General features: G+C 39.6%; 1 protein-coding gene across 3 annotated transcripts in view; it reads left to right on the top strand.

Moving 5' to 3' along the window:
- heph (polypyrimidine tract-binding protein 1 heph) overlaps positions 1-19,271 on the top strand; it is a 377,608-nt gene extending 358,337 nt beyond the window's left edge. For 2 of the 3 annotated variants that reach the window (XM_018508372.1, XM_018508373.1), the window contains 7 exons: positions 546-765; positions 2,964-3,178; positions 6,154-6,187; positions 7,759-7,851; positions 8,548-8,764; positions 8,843-8,984; positions 9,878-19,271. In XM_018508372.1, coding sequence (XP_018363874.1) covers positions 546-765; positions 2,964-3,178; positions 6,154-6,187; positions 7,759-7,851; positions 8,548-8,764; positions 8,843-8,984; positions 9,878-9,946 — 990 coding nt within the window. In that variant the 3' untranslated portion in view covers positions 9,947-19,271. The remainder of the gene's footprint in view (positions 1-545; positions 766-2,963; positions 3,179-6,153; positions 6,188-7,758; positions 7,852-8,547; positions 8,765-8,842; positions 8,985-9,877) is intronic. The other variant, XM_018508371.1, reaches the window with a different exon arrangement.
- Positions 19,272-19,585: the final 314 nt, after the last annotated feature.

The following is a 19,585-nucleotide window of genomic DNA, read 5'->3' as shown; positions in this document are numbered from 1 at the left end:
TTTTAACAAAATCGTTCTTTTTATTTCTCGTGAATCTCGTCGCAAGAATCGTTAAGGTAGAATCGGTTTTCTGGATTTCTTTAAATTTCTTCAGCGTTCACACCTTCTTTTGATCTCTCAAAACTTTTTCGCTTATAAAGCTAACTTCTCTTTTGGTCTTGATTTGTTGCAATGTGTGTTTCACGAGACTTTTTTATCTTTGAAACTAATAGAAAAATTTTGGTCCGATAATACGATCCAATAGAACAATCCATTTCTTAAAAGATTTAATATTTTTTAATCTAAATTTTATGTGTAATTGCTATTCTATTATACTTTATAAAAATGACATAATAGATAATTACAAGTATCTCAATTTTATTGAAGTTTTAAATATATTAAGCTAATGGAAAGTTATTTATAAAGCGACTGAATTTTTAAAAATATAAAAGACTGATGTTTGAGTCGCTATTGGTTCTATATTTTGCCACCGTGTGTTCTGAGCTTAAACATATCCCTATCTCGATCTTCTCAAATCACAAAGTATTCTACAATTTCTTGTGCAGTCGCTCGACGGGCAGAATGTCTACAACTCTTGCTGCACGCTGCGCATCGACTACAGCAAGATGCAAAATCTGAACGTTAAGTACAATAACGACAAGTCTCGGGATTACACTAATCCGAATCTTCCGACCGGTGACGCCAGTCTGGATGCGGCATCGCTCGCTCTTGGCGGCGAATTGCTGCTCATGGGTGCCGGTTCCCAACCGCGTGCCAGAATACCCGGTGAGTATTGTAAAATTCATACCTGAAATTTACAATATTAATATTCGATTTCAATCACGTTTGCTTTACCTAATGAATCGCTTTTAATTATTTATGGACATAAGCATCCCGTAAAGACCGTGACAACATTTGAGCCAGAAACATAAAAAAATATAAGACAATAAGACTTAAGCAGTAAACGAATCAGCTAATCACAATGAAGAACTTAAAGTTTTCTACTGTGATTGGTCGATTAATCTTATAAAAAATGTGTCCTTATTTTTGTTTAAAAAACAACATAAAAACTCATCAAAATCGAAGAGGGACACTTCCGTGGGTTATTTTGTGAGTTTATTTGAGATGGAAATTCTATAAATATTAAAATGTTGAGACTACAAAAAATAGTTTTTGATAGTTCGAATAAGAGCTTTAATTTTTGAATAATAATAGTTATAATAATAATGATTAAAGAACTGGTTTTTCGAGTTTCGATATTAGGGTTTCCCTCTCGAAATTATCTCAAGAATTTACCCTTAATCGTTGTTATGGTCTTTACGGAACGGAGCGAACAAAAAAATGCGTGATCTGAAAGTTTCATTATATTTCATTTTCTAGTATAGATATTAATATCATTTTTACATTTGTTATTCAGCAACGCGCAATCTACGTGTACTAAGAATACTTAATTATAAAAGATAAAGAAATTATTATAAAATAACTCGTTTTTTTTAATTCATATATTTTTCTAATTTTTTTATCTATACAGAAACTTGAATCAATAAAAAAACAATAAAAAGTTAATTTGATTATAGCATTATACATCTATTATTCATACTATCAATCATTTTATTCCCATTAATGCACAAAATTATCAACTTTGAAAATATTGCTGGATATTCTCAAGTTTATATCATAAAAATTGCTTAATAAAATATTTATTTAATTCGATAATTTATCTAACCGTAAAAATTTATGATGCCATTGACAATGAGATACCAATTATGTAGACAAAATAGAGTCGCCCATTTTTTTTACTCGTTACTGTATATATATATATATATATATATACATATGTCCAAATTATGTACATATGTATAATGCATTATACAATGTGGAACAGACCACGTGTGATCGATAAACGCATTAATCGGGGAAAATTTTGTACAGTAATGCTCAATAATAATTAAATATAGTTATATAGTTCGCATTCAAAATTGCTTTGCAAAATTCATCGCTATTAAACGCTAGCGAAATTCGACCGAAGCAATTCTGAATATTCCACGAAACGTATAAGCGATGAATTACATTACTCTTATACAATTTCGTGTAATAATAATAACCTGATAATAGTTGAATATGTATTCAGTAGCTCGTGACAGGCGAGCTTTACGGGGATTCATCGCCGTTAAAACGTCTATTCCGAATGAATTTGAGACGTTTTTGTATTTTTATTTAGCTAATGTAAAAGCTCGCGTAGCTTTGTGAAAGGTATAATTGAAAGGTTGATCGGCCAATTAACGGCGTTACGTTTATCGGAATTAATTACGTTAGTAGTGATACCGATTTTACGTCACTCGGACGTCGGGCTGAATTATTATTATTATCTCACGATGGTAGAAGCAATTTGCTGGCGTTTCAAACTACATTCTGTCCGCTATGTGCACCAGTCGGACGTTATTATTTCCTCGGGTAAATTAATTAATTAGTACAAAGTACTCGGCGGACGATCCGGCTCGCCGAATCGTCTGGATTTTTGCGTTTGTATCGCGGCGACAACGGCTAGTTTAAATTACACGCTCGGCCCGGCGCTTGTTTGGGTTAAATTAATTTCACGGCGTTGTTGTTGGTATTTAATCTGTAACAATGTAATCCACTTTTGCGTCCTATCTCGTTGCGCAAACAGTCCGTTGATGACTGAGGATTGAGGCGATCTCGTGACGGTCGGTCGGTCTCCGAAAACCATGATGAAGAAGCGCGATTAATTACATGACGAGAGGAGATCGTTGAAGTATCGGCGGAAACGACCGTTCGATGAATTGTAATTAGAAACGCGGCGGTTTACGCTCGAATTTTACGAGGGATTTTACGATTCCAGAAATTCTGGAGACAGGATCGCGCTCGATCTTCGTCCATCGCGACTTGTATACTTTCTTTTCTTTCTAATTTTTTTTCAATCGCAATATCAACAATGATAATAATGTCGTCTGAACTTCCTGAAGTAGAGTCCATTGCAGGGGCACCGGGTGTGCTGCCCACGCCCTTTGCGATGCACGGTCTCGCTTCGCCCTTGGCCGGGCCTTACAACGGCGTACCTCCAGCCGGCGGACTTGCCGGCCTCGGCGGATTCCCTCTCGGCGCGGCTGGTCTAGGTGTCCGGGTCCAAGGAAGCGCGCAAGCATCGGCCGTGCTGCTCGTCAGCAATCTCAACGAGGAGGTAAGTATTTCGAGACCTCAACTTCCATCCTGACCCCGTTCTCCTCGATACTTTCGATTGTTCTCCAAAAACGAGAGATCGTATAAAACTCTGGCCTGGTATACATGAAGAAAATCCGAGAAAGTTTGAAAGAATTGGAAAGTTTATACCTCTATTCGCGACTGCAATTAAAGATCTTCTGGTAAATTATCGTAATTATCTAGAGATATTCCCCGTTTTCTACATCCGGAAATTTTCTTCGTGTACCACCTTCCTATCAACCAGAATTGCATTGAATGCAGAGGAGATGGAAGATTCCGTTTCCACTGAGTTGTGTTCGTTTAACCTTTTGTTTCGATTTGCTAAGATAATTTTGTATTATAAAAATCTGCGCTGTATTCATGTAAAATCTCGAAATTGTCGAGACCAATCGCGTCTTGGCTTGGGTTCTCTTCTCAGTTGGAAGAGAATTAGTTCCGACTAAGCGTACGAGATGATGAATACAGCGTAGATTTCTAGAAACAACGATGCATTGAGGGAAAAGTGTTTGGTATTTGTGATTATAATTACATGGTCAAATAATTATGGTTAGTTTTACCGTTATTACTGCTATAACATTAGTAACAATAACATCGTGTTACAAGGTTTCTGTTTTTTAACACCTATAAATGGTGATTCCTATATGTGTTTAGCTACTGAAAAAGAATATAAGATTACAAAAAGTTATAACAACATATATATTCTGAGAAACCAAACACTTTATTTAAAAAAACCTAATAAACTAAAATTTTTATATAACAGTTTTCCTTTTATCTTATAGAATAAAACAGAAAAATTATCTTTCAAATATGATTTCAGATAAACGGAAACTCTTGTAAATTAGTGTAATTCTTGATTTTAAATATTGCCAATAAATTTGATTATTTTAATATATGATTTATAGTTGTACATAAATAATAAAAGGAGCTTTATATCATTGTATTTATTTTTATGTATTTTAAAAAACAATTCAATTTCTCATAGTTACATTACATTTATTACGAATATTTGCGTTATTATATCAGAAATTTGGACTAAAGTTTTTAAAATGTGAGAGGTGGTGAGACTTTTTTGGAAAGAATATTCTTTTTCAGTGTAAAAAGCTCTATAAGAAACACTTATTAGCTTATTACTTATTGAGAAACAAACAGTTGATCAAAATTTGTTATGTCATATTTACTTTTATTAAAAAAAATAATTTGTCTTAAAAATGACTATAAATTCTAGTTAAATTATAATAATTGTAACTATTTTTCTCTCAGTGTACATATATTTAACAAGACAAAGTGTTAAACGATGCACGTACACGACAATGGGGGTGTTGCGCGAGTCGTTCGAGTAGATCTCGAGCACTGAGAGAAGTAGGCCGCCACCACGTACGAATAAGTGTGTTGTATGCGAATAATATATCTGTTGTATGGCATCTGTCATCTCTATGCAGTGTGTATGCGTGTATGTGGGCGCGTGTTTGTGTATTAAAGCCCCTGGTCCGCCCGTATCTTTATCACGAGAACATTACCTTGCCCGGTGCGACACACTTACGCGCCACCCCCTCTTCTCTATCTTCTCTGTACCATCTCACTTTTCCCTCTCTATTCTCTTCTCGTTCCCACCTCTCGGGCGCTCTCGTACTCCCCGTTACATACCCCTAAGAGACCGCACGCTATTTCTCTCAGTGTGCGACACGCGGGACCAACCAGCCCAGTCAACCTCCATCCGGTATATACGCACGTGCATACACGTATAATTACACGGCCTAACGAGCGAGTTACAACGTAGTGCTACGTAGGCGAACCCCGCAATTTCTCGACTCTCCGGCTCGATCTTTCCACCAGGCTGAGCTTCGGCTGATTTTGCCAACTGCGAACTTCAAGACAGGAGATTGTCTTTGCAAACTCGACAATATGCACACATTCAAAATCGACCGCTAATGTCTAAGAAAATTTGTAATCTGTATTTACGTTTGTTACCGAGATGGAAAATTACCACAAACATTGTCAAATTGACAAATACTTTTTGTAAATATGTAGAACAAAAAATTGAACAACAAGGATGTTAAATTGTTTTAGAATTAAGAGAAAAATGCTTGATTTGAAATTATGGAACGACTCTCCAAGTCGTGGATCCTCCAGTCGAGTAGGTGGAAAAATCGAGCCGCGATGCGTATGTGCCCTGTTTCGTCACGAAACCTTTGATTCTGTTCCCTACTTGCCCCGCTCATTTTCGAAACACATACAAATCACTCCAACGTGTCACCATCCTGCGCCCTAATTAATTCGTAGCGTCGTCGACTAAACGACGTTACTTCTTGCGAGGCGACATTTATCGCGATTTACTTTCTCATACTTTGTGGTTCACAGTATTTGAATCATTCATAATTCCGTGAATGAACATTGTATTTTTAATATCTAGTTTGAACAATTCTATGCTTTGTTACGTTTTTTTGCATTTATATATGCCCCTCGTTATCAGCTCCTGCATACGAACTTAGATGTAGCGTTCGATGACAAAAACGACGAACATTATCGCGTAAGAAGCTTCAACGGGATGATGAATGTCGCCTCGGCAAGAAACTGTGTGTCGACGTCACACTTCGCAGCTGCAACTTGTCACTACTGTACTATAACTGTGTGTACTACTATCGTTGTGTCGCGCACAAGCCTCGCAGTCTGACGACTCTCGACCGTCTTCAATTTTTGCAAAAAAAAAAAAAGATAATGACCACGCGTTTCTATCGGAATTTGTTGAAAAATCAATCGTGTGGATAATTACATACATCTGTATACACGCTCTAAGAAAATGTTTTTTTTTCTTGTCCTAACAATTTTGCACGTAGCATTTCTTTTTCGTAGCTATGTGCTTGAAAAACGCGAATCTTGTGCGCACATCAACACTATACATTTATATCCTATTATACTCGCTGACTACTGACTGGACTCTGTCTGTTCTCTGTGTAGATGGTCACGCCTGACGCTCTCTTTACCCTGTTTGGTACGTCTCCACATTTATATTATTAATTATATTACATTATTAATTATTATATTTACACCCTCGCGCTCTCACACCTACGCAACACATTACACGGAATCCACGGACGCGCGATACGCGGACACATACGTCCCGGAGACATTTCGCTGTACACGCGAATTTAATCGAAATGGAAAAAAAAGAAAAGAGGTAGAAAATGGCAGAAGAAGACATTCGTCTGAACGTTTTTTTTTTTATTCGGTCACGTAGTCATATTCTTCGCGATAGAGACGAACAAGACAAACGTGTTACACGCACAAAACGGAACACGCCAACGTAGAATCTCTTTCATACGATTGTCACGTCCGAGGTTTACGTTTCATACTGAAAAATAGTAAAAGAAAGAAAAGATCTCTTCCTTCTTCCTCGGTTTTATTTTTATTTCACTCCATTTTTTTTTCGTTTTATTTGTATGGTTTTTTCACTCTCTTTTTTTTCTTTTCGGCAACTCACAAAACTCGAGCATCGTCATTCTTTCCCTCTCGTCATGTTTTACTCTCCGTGAGACATCCGCCATAACATAACTCTGATTAACGTTTAATCCGTACTCTTTCGATATTTTCGTGATTTCAACTTATTTTATTACTACAAGCTACTCCATTCGCAAATTCATGATCACCCGTCATACCGTCATTACCATCGTCATGCCGCCATATCGGCACCGAACACGTTCTCTCACAGATCTCTATTTCCAAGCATCTCTTTATACAGATTATTTCATTAATATTTTATTAATATCAGTTCCACACAACCTTTAATATTACGTAAGCTTTCGCTTATTTTACGTAATTCCATAGGAAACTCACTATTAACGAGGCGAAGCGACTCGGCTGCGGTCGTGTTTCTTCTTTCCGTGAGCGATTGTTATGCAGATTTTCCCGGATAATTGCAGACGAACGTACAAAAGTCACGTACTGCGTTACACAGTGCGTTTTAAAAAATTATTAAAAATTTTCTGTCCGTCCCGTAGACATCCATTTTTCGACTTTTAGCCAGCGAAAATTTCATTCGCTTCGCTCGGCAGCTACGTAATATCGAAAAATGTAAAATTTAAATGAATTAAACTTCGTGGAAACACATATAATAAATTGTTGCTGTTTCGTTGATTTTTAATGCGTTTTATTTTAACAAAAATTTACTGGATTATGAAGATTCATAATTGCGAATTATTTATTTATAACTTCTAGCTTTTTTTCTAGTTTTATTAGCAAATTATTATTAAAAAAGAGAATGTTCCATAAAAATGATGTACATTCGGAAATATAAAAGTATCAAAGAGACTATTAATATAAATAATTACAATTTTTTATTTTGTAAACCGTGTAACTTTGTACTCTGAAAATAAAGCTTCTAGCCGAATCGCTCGCCTCTTGCATGTTCCGATTCTTAGATCCGATCGTACCCCGATTTCGATCGATTGAAATATTGTCCCGTTCATCTTCGATAACCCCTAAAGCAGCCTCTCTAAAAAGAATACGCGGTTTGTCGCCACCACCCGAGTTTACTAAAGAGAAATTTGCGTATTGTGCATATAGGCGTTTACGGGGATGTACAGCGTGTGAAGATCCTCTACAACAAGAAAGACTCGGCACTAATACAGATGGCCGAACCTCATCAGGCGCTTTTAGGTGAGTGGACATTTTTTTAGCTATGTGCAACAATAACTCGAAATTGCGTTTTGTCTTGTAAATAATTCATTTGTTTAACCCTCGACTACGGCAGTGGATCACTTGTACACTGAAAAAAATTTCTGGTTGAAAATGAAGAAGATTCTGATCATATCAATCAGAATTCTGACTATCTCAACTAGAATTATAATGGACACAACCAGAAAATTCTGATTTGTCCATTTTTAACCAAAATCCCAATTTAAAATGCAACCAATACTCTTTTCAGTGTACAATCTATACAATTAGTACTATGAAGTTCTAAATTGTCAATAAAAACATCTTTGAAATTTCATTTATCAATAATCGTAAAACTTATGGCACATGATGCATTTTTTCCTGCTGGATTGCTTTTATTTTAGTAAACTATTAGAGTTGCATCACACATAGAATTTCTAATTTACTGACGTGCAAGCAATTTGGTAAGAAAAACTATATCGTGTGCCGTAGGCTTAAAACAGAGATTTACAAAGCATTTTGTACTTGAAACAAGACGTTTTAAAGTTTAGATACAGTTTTTATAGCTGTTTAGGATCTTTATATAAAAAAAAAATTATATTTTTTTTTTTATATAAAGATCCTAAACACTATTACTGTAATTATGTTAACATTCGAACCTATCAATGGTTATTTAACATTGTTTAATCTATATGACAGCGCTAACCCATATGGACAAGTTAAGAGTGTTTGGAAAGCAAATCAAAGTAATGCTCAGCAAACACCAAACGGTTCAATTGCCAAAAGAAGGTCAGCCAGACGCGGGCCTCACGAAAGATTACACCAACAGCACCCTTCATCGATTCAAGAAACCTGGCTCGAAAAACTATCAGAACATCTATCCGCCGAGCTCGACCCTGCATTTATCAAACATTCCGTGAGTAATCCAACAACAATACATATTTCGCGCTGCTTCTTTTGGTGGCTTAACGACATTCAATTTGCTCTCTTTCAGGGCTACGGTAGCGGAGGAAGAGATCAAGGATGCTTTCACCAAGAACGGCTTCACCGTGAAAGCTTTCAAGTTCTTCCCGAAGGACAGGAAGATGGCTCTCATACAAATGCCTAACATGGACGATGCCGTGGCTGCGCTGATCGTAAGTCATCATTGTTGTCATCAATAGCCCAAGTTGAACTGTGATCTTCTAATGAAAAGCTTATGCGGATCTTGACTTGCTCCTTAATTTCATTATAGCTGCAATTTTTATGAAAAAAGATTATAAGTTTCTTGCCCAATTTTTACTTTAGAGAAGCTCTGTTTTTAAAATTTATTTATATTATTTTAACAGAAAGTTTTATTTAAAGGCATACACCACAACGCAAGATGTTCTTCGCTAGAATTTTATATTTCTATCCATTAACAATGAAATAAACGTTTCGGCCTCAAGTTAGGCCCTTCTTCAGTATTAATATTAATCTTCATAAGTTTAGAATTTTATACATGTTTATCTAAAAAGATATCTATATTATTTTATTATTATTATTACAAAATTTTCTATCCCCCCTTTAACATACAACGCAGTGCCGTAATTTGTCTATCTCTTTAGGATTAAATTCATGTTTTCGGTACTTTGTTTCTACAGAGTGGAATATTTTTCTGTTTCACATTTCTAATGTTATATTTATGGGGTTGCAATTTCGAGAATCAAAATCGGATTTTTTGCTCAACAAACAAATAATACTAAACTATTCAGCACTCCACTGTGATTATAAGTAGTTTCCATAATTAATTCATTACTTTTACAAGAAACAATAATCCTGATGTTTTGCAACTAAAAATAAAATTCCTCAAGACATCGAGTTTATAAAAAATATACATATCGGTTTTCCTCACAGCATGCCTCCATATCTATCGCAAGTATTTTTAAAGAAAAAGAAAGTAGAACGAAAATATTTCAACTTTACTTGAAATCTAATTTAAAGTCAAATCCGTGAAATGTAAATTTCAGTTGTTTGACTATAAAATCGATTCGTTCTTCCTCTTTCACAGAAAATGCACAACTATCAGCTTAGCGAGTCCAACCACCTCAGAGTGTCGTTCTCCAAGAGCAACATCTAACAAGAATCGCCACCGCACGAGCAGCAATGGTACCAGCCATACGCCCTAGTTCCCCTTTGGTCACCCGCTTCGGTCTATGACTGATGGTCACGTAGTTGGATCCACTCAGGTGCTCGTCCGTTCCTGCGAGAGTCGCTACGCTGTTGCTGGCCTGCACTGCGCGTGTAACCCATGCGAGACTGCGTCGTACTCAGACTTTGAAGCAGCACAAGTGGACAGGAGCTACCTCGTCCGAGCGAGCTTAGGATGTTTTCGAGGCCTTGCCCTTGTTGTTGAGACGTACTATATGGCACGCACTTATTTTCGCATCCGGTTGATTTTGACGATTTGAAGGGTGTTGCTAGGGTGTTTCGAGATGTACCAGGGCTGCAAGCGCTCAAATTAAACGATAAAGAGGCAAATTCGCGACGGCCTTCTCGAAGGTAGTTTCCGGTGCTGGCTTTCGAGCGTATTAACGCGACAGTTTCATAATTTTAGAAATATGTGAGGAATTTAGAAACAGACAAGGATCGCGGGAAAGGAAAGGAGAGAGAAAGAGAGAGAAAGAGAATAACGTGATTATTCTTATGAAAGCCAGGACCGTCACAGGAAGAGAGAAACACAAAGAGAGAAAGTGAGAAAGAGAGAGAGATATGCAAAATAAAACAAAGAGCCTAGCAGCCGGGCATACATAGAGAAAGCATGTGTAAGAGAGGGAAGAGAGATTAGGATTAGACGGGAGCGAGGAAACAGCACAGTGGCGAACAGTCCTCGACTCTTGTACAGAGTTAACGCTAGGAAAGATAAGATATATTATTATACATGTAAAATTCATGATCGCGCGGCCCAAACCGCTACAGTGATTACGGTTAAGAATTTTTCAAAGTTACGTGGACACAAGGGCGACCATCTCGCGATAAGCGCGCGCGACGGCGTCCGTATATCACAGTTCGGAAGTAGGTCTCCGTCGTCAACGTGCTCGTTCGACGAGCGGATTCGAGGAGAAAAACCAAGTGGGAACAAATGGACCGCGAGGTATCTCAAGACGATCGTCGTACGTTCACGCGTGACGCGACGGCCGACTACCGTGAACCAGCAGCGTTTACCACGAGACAATCTTCATTCTTCTGACGACCAAACACACATGCGACCGAGCGTACTTCTTCGTGGCTTCCGTTCCGTTTCGAGGGCGAGACATACGATCGACGAGGCTGACCGATCGAGTACGACGGGAACGACGTGTTTTAATTGACCGGGTATCTAAATAAGAGAAAATGGCCAATGTCACGGGACCTTTTGCATGCTTACACGAGGTACTACTACTTCGCCGACGAACCGATCGCCCTCGTTGATTTTACGTCGCGAGATTGGCAGCGGCCAAAATTGGAGAGGAGAGTTGAAAACGGCGGAGCGCCGAATCGGCCTTCAAAATTCTTCCCGTATCCGTTACTTATCGCGATTGGTTGATCCGTTCGTAAGGCGGAAGCGAAGCAATTATCAAAGTCGTTCGTTGCGTGCTGAGAGCAATCCTAATTGGAATATGCTACTCCGAACGTATCTGGCCCGCTCGATCTATGTTTTATGTTTCTTCGCGGGGCGTATTTCTCACTCCCGAAGGTACCTGCAGTATTCTCGACTATTCGGCGAAGTCGAACGCTTTTTAGGGGAAGATCGAGCGGTGTCTGAACGTTCAATGACCGAGGCGAGTTCTCCGCTCCGCAGACCCACGCGACGCGTTTGCGCGCGTCATCATACGGTCGTCACAGATGGCATTTTTATAATTTGTACGTTTCAGTTTGGAGATAAGTATTATAACGCACTCGCACACGTATCCGCGTCTTTACGAGACCGTACAATTATGCAGTTATACGTACACAGACACAAGAAACACACACACACACACACACACACACACACACACTCATGCACGCGCCGCGCGCGAAGATAAATATTTCGACCGCCCTCTAATTTATACATACACACGTACACATACACACAAGTACATACAGACGCATAGATACAACTGAATGCGCGCAGATTTCTTAGTTAGAATAGATGCTTAGGCATGTGTTAGGATCTTAATCGTATAGTAAGCGACTAGATAAGTAATTGACTAGGAGAGGAAGGAGTGAACCGTTGAACATATCGCTAATTAAAAAGTTTGCAATGTACGGGGCGCGCGCGGAAAGTTGGTGCCGGTCGTAGCGAATCAACGAGTGGCACTCAGGATACCTCGAGGATGGTTCGTATCGATGGACAGTATTCGAAGAAGAGAGAGGTACTATCATGTCTCTGTGCCAACGATAGATCCATCGTTTGACGAGCTTTGATCCACCCCATCGAGAGAGTTCCTGATATCAAAGCATTCCTTCAGTAGTCGGCGATTGTAAGGGTTCCCCGTAAATACAAGCAAACATCTCGAGGAAGCATCGCACATATGTAGATTGGTATTCGAGCAGGCGAATCATCGTTCGATTAAACGAACCATTTGCAACGTTGAGTTCTTGTTGGACAAAGCGTTGAAGAGAAAAGCAAAGTAATAGAACACTAGAATCGTATTTACGGGGATTTAGTAGAACTGTGCAAGATCGATTGGGGTGGTTTTCGAGGTGTCTGAGGTGTCCTCGTCGAGAAGCGCGAAACGGAATTTAGATCGGGCGTCGCGACGTTGAGAACAATTGATTTTGTTTCTGTTAAGAATAAGAATCCTGAAGTCCTTAAACGTAACGTGCCGCGCGCGCGCCGGCAAACCCCACGGGTTTCTGTCTAATCGACGTTCTGTTGGAGTCAATTAAATTTTACTGATATAACATAACTGATCGTAGAGAGAAGTAGGAAAAGGATTAGTGTGTGTTGGAAGGAGACTGTTATGCAAAGGCGTAACTGAACGAGCGAGAGGGAGGGAGAGAAAGCGAGAGAGTAATTGCGCGAGTGCGAGAGAAAGAGAGAAATGGAGCGAAAGAGTTGTATTCACGTTGAATGTAGTGTCGCGCGACTTTGACGGATATTGAACTATATAAAAGGGTAGGAAAAGGAGTTTCTCCAAGCCGAGAACCGCGCAGCGACCTACAAGGCAGGGGGAATGACGAAACTGTGAAAAAAATAAAATAAAATAAAGCGAATGCCGGCTCGGGCATGATGTGCTGTTTGTGCCAAAATAGGCTAGCCGATAAAACTCTAGAACGGGATCTCTTGGTGAGCAGTGCGAATGGGATATCCCTGTTCGATCGCGTGGACGCCGATCCCCGGGGGTTCTCCTCGTACGATCGTAAACGTTTCCGCCGGGACCCCCTTCGATCGGCGGTCTCGCCTTGATCGAGTACCGACCAATCAGCTAGTTGTTTAGAGACGTAACGAGTAGCCGGCATGAGCGAAGGGGCCAGTCTTTGCATCTATGATCTGTGTCTTTCGGACCTCTGATACTACGTTATTTACTTGGACTGCATTTATACATTCTTAACCGGACACACGTTCCGAGCACCCGGACTGCAACGTCTGTCAACACGAGAAATATTCACGACACTTACACGCGCACATACACAGACATACACACGCAATACATATTACTTAAGCAGTACACAAAAATACACCTCCGCAATCGCCCACGAATGTACATACAGATTCCAGCGCACGATCCAGTTTTTATTTTACCGAATATAGTAGTTTCCTTCTCGTTTTAGGTGGCTCGCTTAATTCGCTGTGTATTGATCTAGGAATTCAAGAAGCGCTTCTCTTACACTACCTACTTTGTTTGTCTCATTTGGATCGTTTTTCGTGCGGTACCTTTAAAGTATCTTGTAGCAGCCCGCGCGCTGACGTTTACACGTTCGTATCTCCTCGATTCTTATCGCATATCGCGGAACATAGCGTGAGAGTGCCACAAGGAGGGAGGAAAAAAAAGAGGAAGAAACTGTGCGGGAGAGCTTTCGTATAATCCCTACTTCCGGCACGAATATCGTCTAAGCGTACCTGAACAGCTCGCACAGAGAGTGTTACTCGATTTCCCGAGCTAATATATATATATATATATATTATTTATTACGATTTATACATACATACGTATATATACACAAACACGCGTGTATCTTTTTCGCGAATTGCCAACGTCGAGCACCCACCGTTCACGCCAGGTCGCTAATTACATTTTATTGCTTGCCGGCCGTTTCTTAGCACATTCCTGTTGACGCGTACAATACGCATCCGTACACACCAATCCACACGGAACACACGATACACGTGACGATCCACGTAAGCTCACGCACCCAGCGTTTTGTCCCTGTCTTCGTTTTTTTCTCTCTCGTTTTTTCGAATTTCTTGCCATAGAGCCATGTAAACCCGAACGTTACTTTTTTCTTTCTTTCCTTTTTTTCTTTCATTATTCACGCCACTCTAATGGTGACAATCAGCTCTTCTGCTCGCAAAAGGAGGAATTCGGCGCAAGATTCCTCCAAAGCGTTATCGCCAAAAATAACTCGTTTCGATGAGCGGCACGAGCCGTTCTTTCCAATGGACTTATTATTAGTAGAAAAACGTACCGGAAAACGGGGCAGCTATGTACGGAACTATAGATATCTACAGGGTGCCCGACGTTAAATCGCACATCTATTCGGTTTACTCTGTCGCCGTTACGACACACGTTAGATCGGCCTTCCTCCTTTCCGTTCGGACGGTCCTCGCGTGAGTGGCAAAAATGAAAAGAAGAAAAAAAAAGTGATGAGGAAGAGGAGGCACCCTGTAGACGGATAGATCGACTATATCACTAGCTGGGTTGAGGGGGGCCGAGGTGAGGGTTGGAGTAGCCAGCACTCGCTACATGGTGTCGTAGATTATTCAGACTCCGAAATTTCCCCAGACTCGTCGCGCGAAAAATCGGCCGGTGGTAGTTTAATGAGGATTCACTTTCATCCCTTCCGCGACGTAAACATTTTCGCATATTCAATAAGACCTTCGGTAAAGAATGGTACTGCGGATGAACGATATCGCGCGAATCAACGGAGAACGCGACGGGAATCTTCGCGTGAAAGATAGACACAATGCATGGGTAATAATCAAAGAAGAAATGATTTCCATCGAGTGAGGATATTTAGGATAAAATGAGCATTAGGATTCAGTCACAGTGACAGCGTTCAGTAGAAAAAAAACAGCTTTACAATTGTTGTAAGATTCTTTAATATGATTGATTTATACATTTAGCTCCAGTGAGAGGAACTAAGAGCAAAGTCAATCATTAATTAAAGAATTTTACAACGGTTGCAAAGCTGCTTTTTCTGCTGTACGTAACCAATGAAAAGCACAGACAATAGGAACAAGAAATAATATACAGGTAATAGATTCCAACCTATCAGAAACCTTCAAAGAAAAAACAAAAAATATTACCTCTTATTCAGAAAAAAAACTTATTCAAAGAGAAAGAATTCGTTATAACTTAATGCATCTTAAGGTATTTGAAACATTGGTCTATCTAAAGTTATATAAAGTAAAATTCTTATTTATTGATGATATCGTTGCGGCCTCTCAATCTGCGCATTAAAATCATATCGTTTCGCATAAGAGTATCTCGTTTAGCATGTAATACCAGCAACAGTGGCGTAACAATGTAGTATCAATGCACAGCAATTTCTGATAGATTGAAATCTATTGCCTGCGTTATTCCCTATTTCTGTTGCCTGCGTTTTTCATTGTGTCTGAGTTCTTGACATTTTCATTATCCTGACGCGAGTGTCTGTTTTCTGTCAAGCAAAATTTTGCATATTGAAGATCGCTCAGTTCATTGAGGTCGTGAGGACACGGTAGAAATCGGCAGCGCGGCGACGTCGGTGAGACATCGCACTCGGACCAAGGAAATTCGGGGTCTAGTAGAGAGCCACGTTAGTAGAAGCTTAGCCTACACACAGAGGGTATCCACTAATCCATTTATGTACGCGAAATATACAAACAGACATATATACAAACACACGCTCCAGACGCGAGTCGTGCACATATACATGCACACACAGACCCAAACACACACATACATTCACGGACTTATATCTATTATATATTTGATATATCGCATTGTAACAGGTGTGTCCTGTAAAATGCGGCTACAATCCGGATAATCTATATTTTATTAATAAGGGATAAGTCTATATATAGGGTTACTAACGTGTTACGGATTATCACATAAATTAGAGAAAAGATTAATCTATATAAATATATATATATAAATATATATTATATAATGCGCGGCGGAAACTCAAGTACGTAGAACCGGCAAAAAACGGAGAAGGACACGTGACACACGCACATACACACGCAACGTACATACAATACGCAACGTTAACGTGATTGGAGGTGTGAAATATAAAAAAATATATGTATATGATGAGTTTTAAATGACTATATCTGTGCTATCTTAGGTATATCGTTGAGAAAATTATCAAGAATATGGTCTGCTTGCCTAATCGGGGCCTTAGGCGTCGTTCAAATCAAGAAAGGAACGGATCTAAAACATGACACGCGTGACGTCGATGCAACAAGCCGACGGCGTCCCCGTTTTCTCGCGTCAAATTCTTTTCCCGTTTCAAAGTTAGGGAACATCGCGACTCGCGAGTGACCTCTTCTAGTATTGGGAGAATGATTTAGATGTTACGTGGTAACAGGCGGTCAGCAGTAAGAAAATACTTTGATGACACCCACATAGTACGGATCTCTAAGGAACATCTAAAGACATCCAGAAGACGATCTACTTTCTAAGGACGTTCTCAGGATGTCCCTCGGAAGTGTGCTATGTGGGTAAACATGCGCCAACATACATAACACGCACACACACAAACACACATATTACACTTTCACTTACATGGAGAAACTCAGCTCGAAAAATTATAATAAGTATACATTAGTTTATCGCGAGAGGGGAGAAGCATTTAAAAGACACACAGGGTCTCCAAAGTGCGGACAGTAATAAAAATCTTCGGGATAGAGCGTCGACGGTAATCCTTACAGAAATCCAGTATCGGTCAATTTAATATTGAAAGATAGTGATTAATTATTTATTTTGAGTATTAGAAGCACTGAACACAATATTTTTAATACTCAAAATAAGTAGTTAATTACTACCTTCCAGTTTTAAATTTCTATAAAGGAGTACAGTAGATTGTAACCGACGGGTGTTTTACATAAAGGATTAGGAGGGTCGAGATAACGATCTGTTCAAATGCCGACATGATGTAACATTAAAATAACCACAATTGGATGACACAATCTGAATATCAAAAGAAGAAACTTGATCTTTTGTATCAAAACGCCAACAGTTCGTATCTCCCTTGCTTGGATAAGGCTGCTATCCTTAGATTCAGCTCTTCTAGATTGGCACGTTGGTCGTTATCTCGATTCTTCGCGCGCGGATGGGCGGAGGGAATCCGAATGCGAGGTTTCTTTTTCTGCAGGTCGCTGGGACACGCGGATTATTCGTTGGTGTGCCTGTTGACTGAGTGATTTCGCGATTTTCTTGCCTGTTCTTGCTTTCACGAGAGTCACGCCAATTTAGATCTCGAGGACGAGACGGTGGAACCGCGGACGAACGAGCTATCAATCAACTTTTGTCAATCATCATCTTACCTTCGTTTGCGTTGAAAGGAACGATTCGACCGCGTTCTTAGGTCTCGAATTCTCGATAGGATTTCTTATTTTAAGGGGGGAAATAGCGAAGAGAGGCCTCGATGAGATGGAGCCGCTATCAAATATTTCAAGTCGTACCGAGACTGTATCGCTATCACTATTGACATGCCGATATAACCAGGTATACCGTAAGAGAGAAGGAACGAACATAGAGACAAACGTACAATTCAATGGAGCCTAATTTTCGAGGTGATAAAGAGAGAGAAGTAGTGAGACGGAGAGATCGTTCAGAGCCTCTCGTGACGAGACGACACCTTTGTAGTCGGAAATGTATAGGATATCCGTTTGTTTTTTTTCTCGATTAGCGCGCATACAAAGGACGGCTGAATTTTAAAAATACTGAAGAAAAACACACTGTACGTTGTAAGCCAGTGAGAATTGTAGAAATTAACTAAGTAGTAGTCGTTAAGACGATGAGAAGCGTTGCTTAAGGGAAAAAAAGAGAAGATGGAAGAGAAGCGCGATCCTGTAACGAGGAACTGTTAGCGTAAAAAGAAAAAAAAAGAAACGTTAGTAGCGTCTTAGAGTCGTGTAGTAGCTCCTTTCTAATTAAGCCTCCAGATTTAAGTAATGTGTATAGTTAAATGACAATCACTCGACTTTCTGTATCGACAATTGACGAAGGGAATCTCGGAAAAGCCGTGATAAGCTGCCTACGCACCGAACCTCTTTCTTCGTGTTCCCTTCTTTTTCTCGGTCCCCCATCCCTATCCCCTGTTCCGCAACGAGACTTTCTCATGTTCCAATCGTGGATTTTCCTTTTTCGAGAGATTTTCACCGAGCTGGCGGACAACTCGGCGCGATTTCGCAAGCTAGAATTGTAAATAAAAGGAGATACGAACATGAAGATACGTTGATTTCGTCTCCGGCTCGCGTCGTTATCATGACTTATTTATCGGAAAGTATCTATAGATTTGTGATCAGATCAATGTTTTTCCCGCAAAATGATTATAATTGTTGGAAGAACGGTTTATGTCTTCGAGATTTTTATATCGTGGCCGATAAAATATACTTTTAATAGATTGCCTTTTAACGATATTTTAGCTACATTGTTGAGTTTTTTATTAGTTGGCACATAAATGATGAGAAATATTACAAAAGTCGTTTGTGTACAGATTGAATATTAAAAGGGAATATTTCGTTCGATAAATTGATAAAATTTAGAATGTATCATCTCGAAAACGTTTCTCATCCTTTTTCGCGTTCGAGAATTTTGTGAAAAATCTCAGGTTGTATATATACTACTTCTTTAACGTCGCTCCAAGCCTTTCCGAGCAATCTTGCCAGCTATTTTTCGCCTGTTTGCAAAAACTTCCAAGCCTATCGTGACAAGTGTCAACTCCGCCTTTTAGCTCTCGAACTTTCCAAATTCCGTGCCCAGGAAGATCCTTGGTTTTCTGCGTATACCTTCCTTCTTTCCCTCGTCTCACAGTCGTCGTTTGCCGATCCGATCAACAGCTGATGACAATTCCGCGCGTAGAGTGTGGTTTCGATCCGATAAAAAAAGGTAGAAAAAGGAGATCTCTTATCCTTTGATAGATATTTATTCTCTATTGTCACGGAAATAATATTTGCAAAGCGCAAGCATGGTTGATAAAATCCAGAATCGTGCGGGATCGCGTCATCAGGAGCTCGATCGTCGGCAAGGCGCTCTCTAAAAGCTGGTAAATCTTTAAAAAAAAAAAAAGAAGCTATATATGTGAGAGAGAAAACCAATCATGGGCCAGGAATTGCGTTGCAAGTCACAATCAGCTCGTCTCCGGCAAAACAGACAATTTTCTTTCGACGAGAACCATTGTCAGAGCGGGCGTTTTACGGTTAAGCTCTTTCTTAGTAAGTTCGATTAGGGATTAGTCTTATCGATAGGAAGGCGGAGATCATGAGAGTGATCTTGTTTTTTTTTTCTTCCCCATTCGTTGCGCCCTGCACCGCGGTGCGAATCGCGATGGAAGCGCGCGGCAGGAGAAAAGAAGAAAGTAAGAGAAACAAAAATTCAGGGAA

Source organism: Trachymyrmex cornetzi, unplaced genomic scaffold, assembly GCF_001594075.2.
Source record: "Trachymyrmex cornetzi isolate Tcor2-1 unplaced genomic scaffold, Tcor1.1 scaffold26, whole genome shotgun sequence".
In the NCBI taxonomy this organism is placed as follows: domain Eukaryota; kingdom Metazoa; phylum Arthropoda; class Insecta; order Hymenoptera; family Formicidae; genus Trachymyrmex; species Trachymyrmex cornetzi.
Note: the sequence above shows the minus strand (reverse complement) of the source record. Positions and strands in the feature narration are given on the sequence as shown.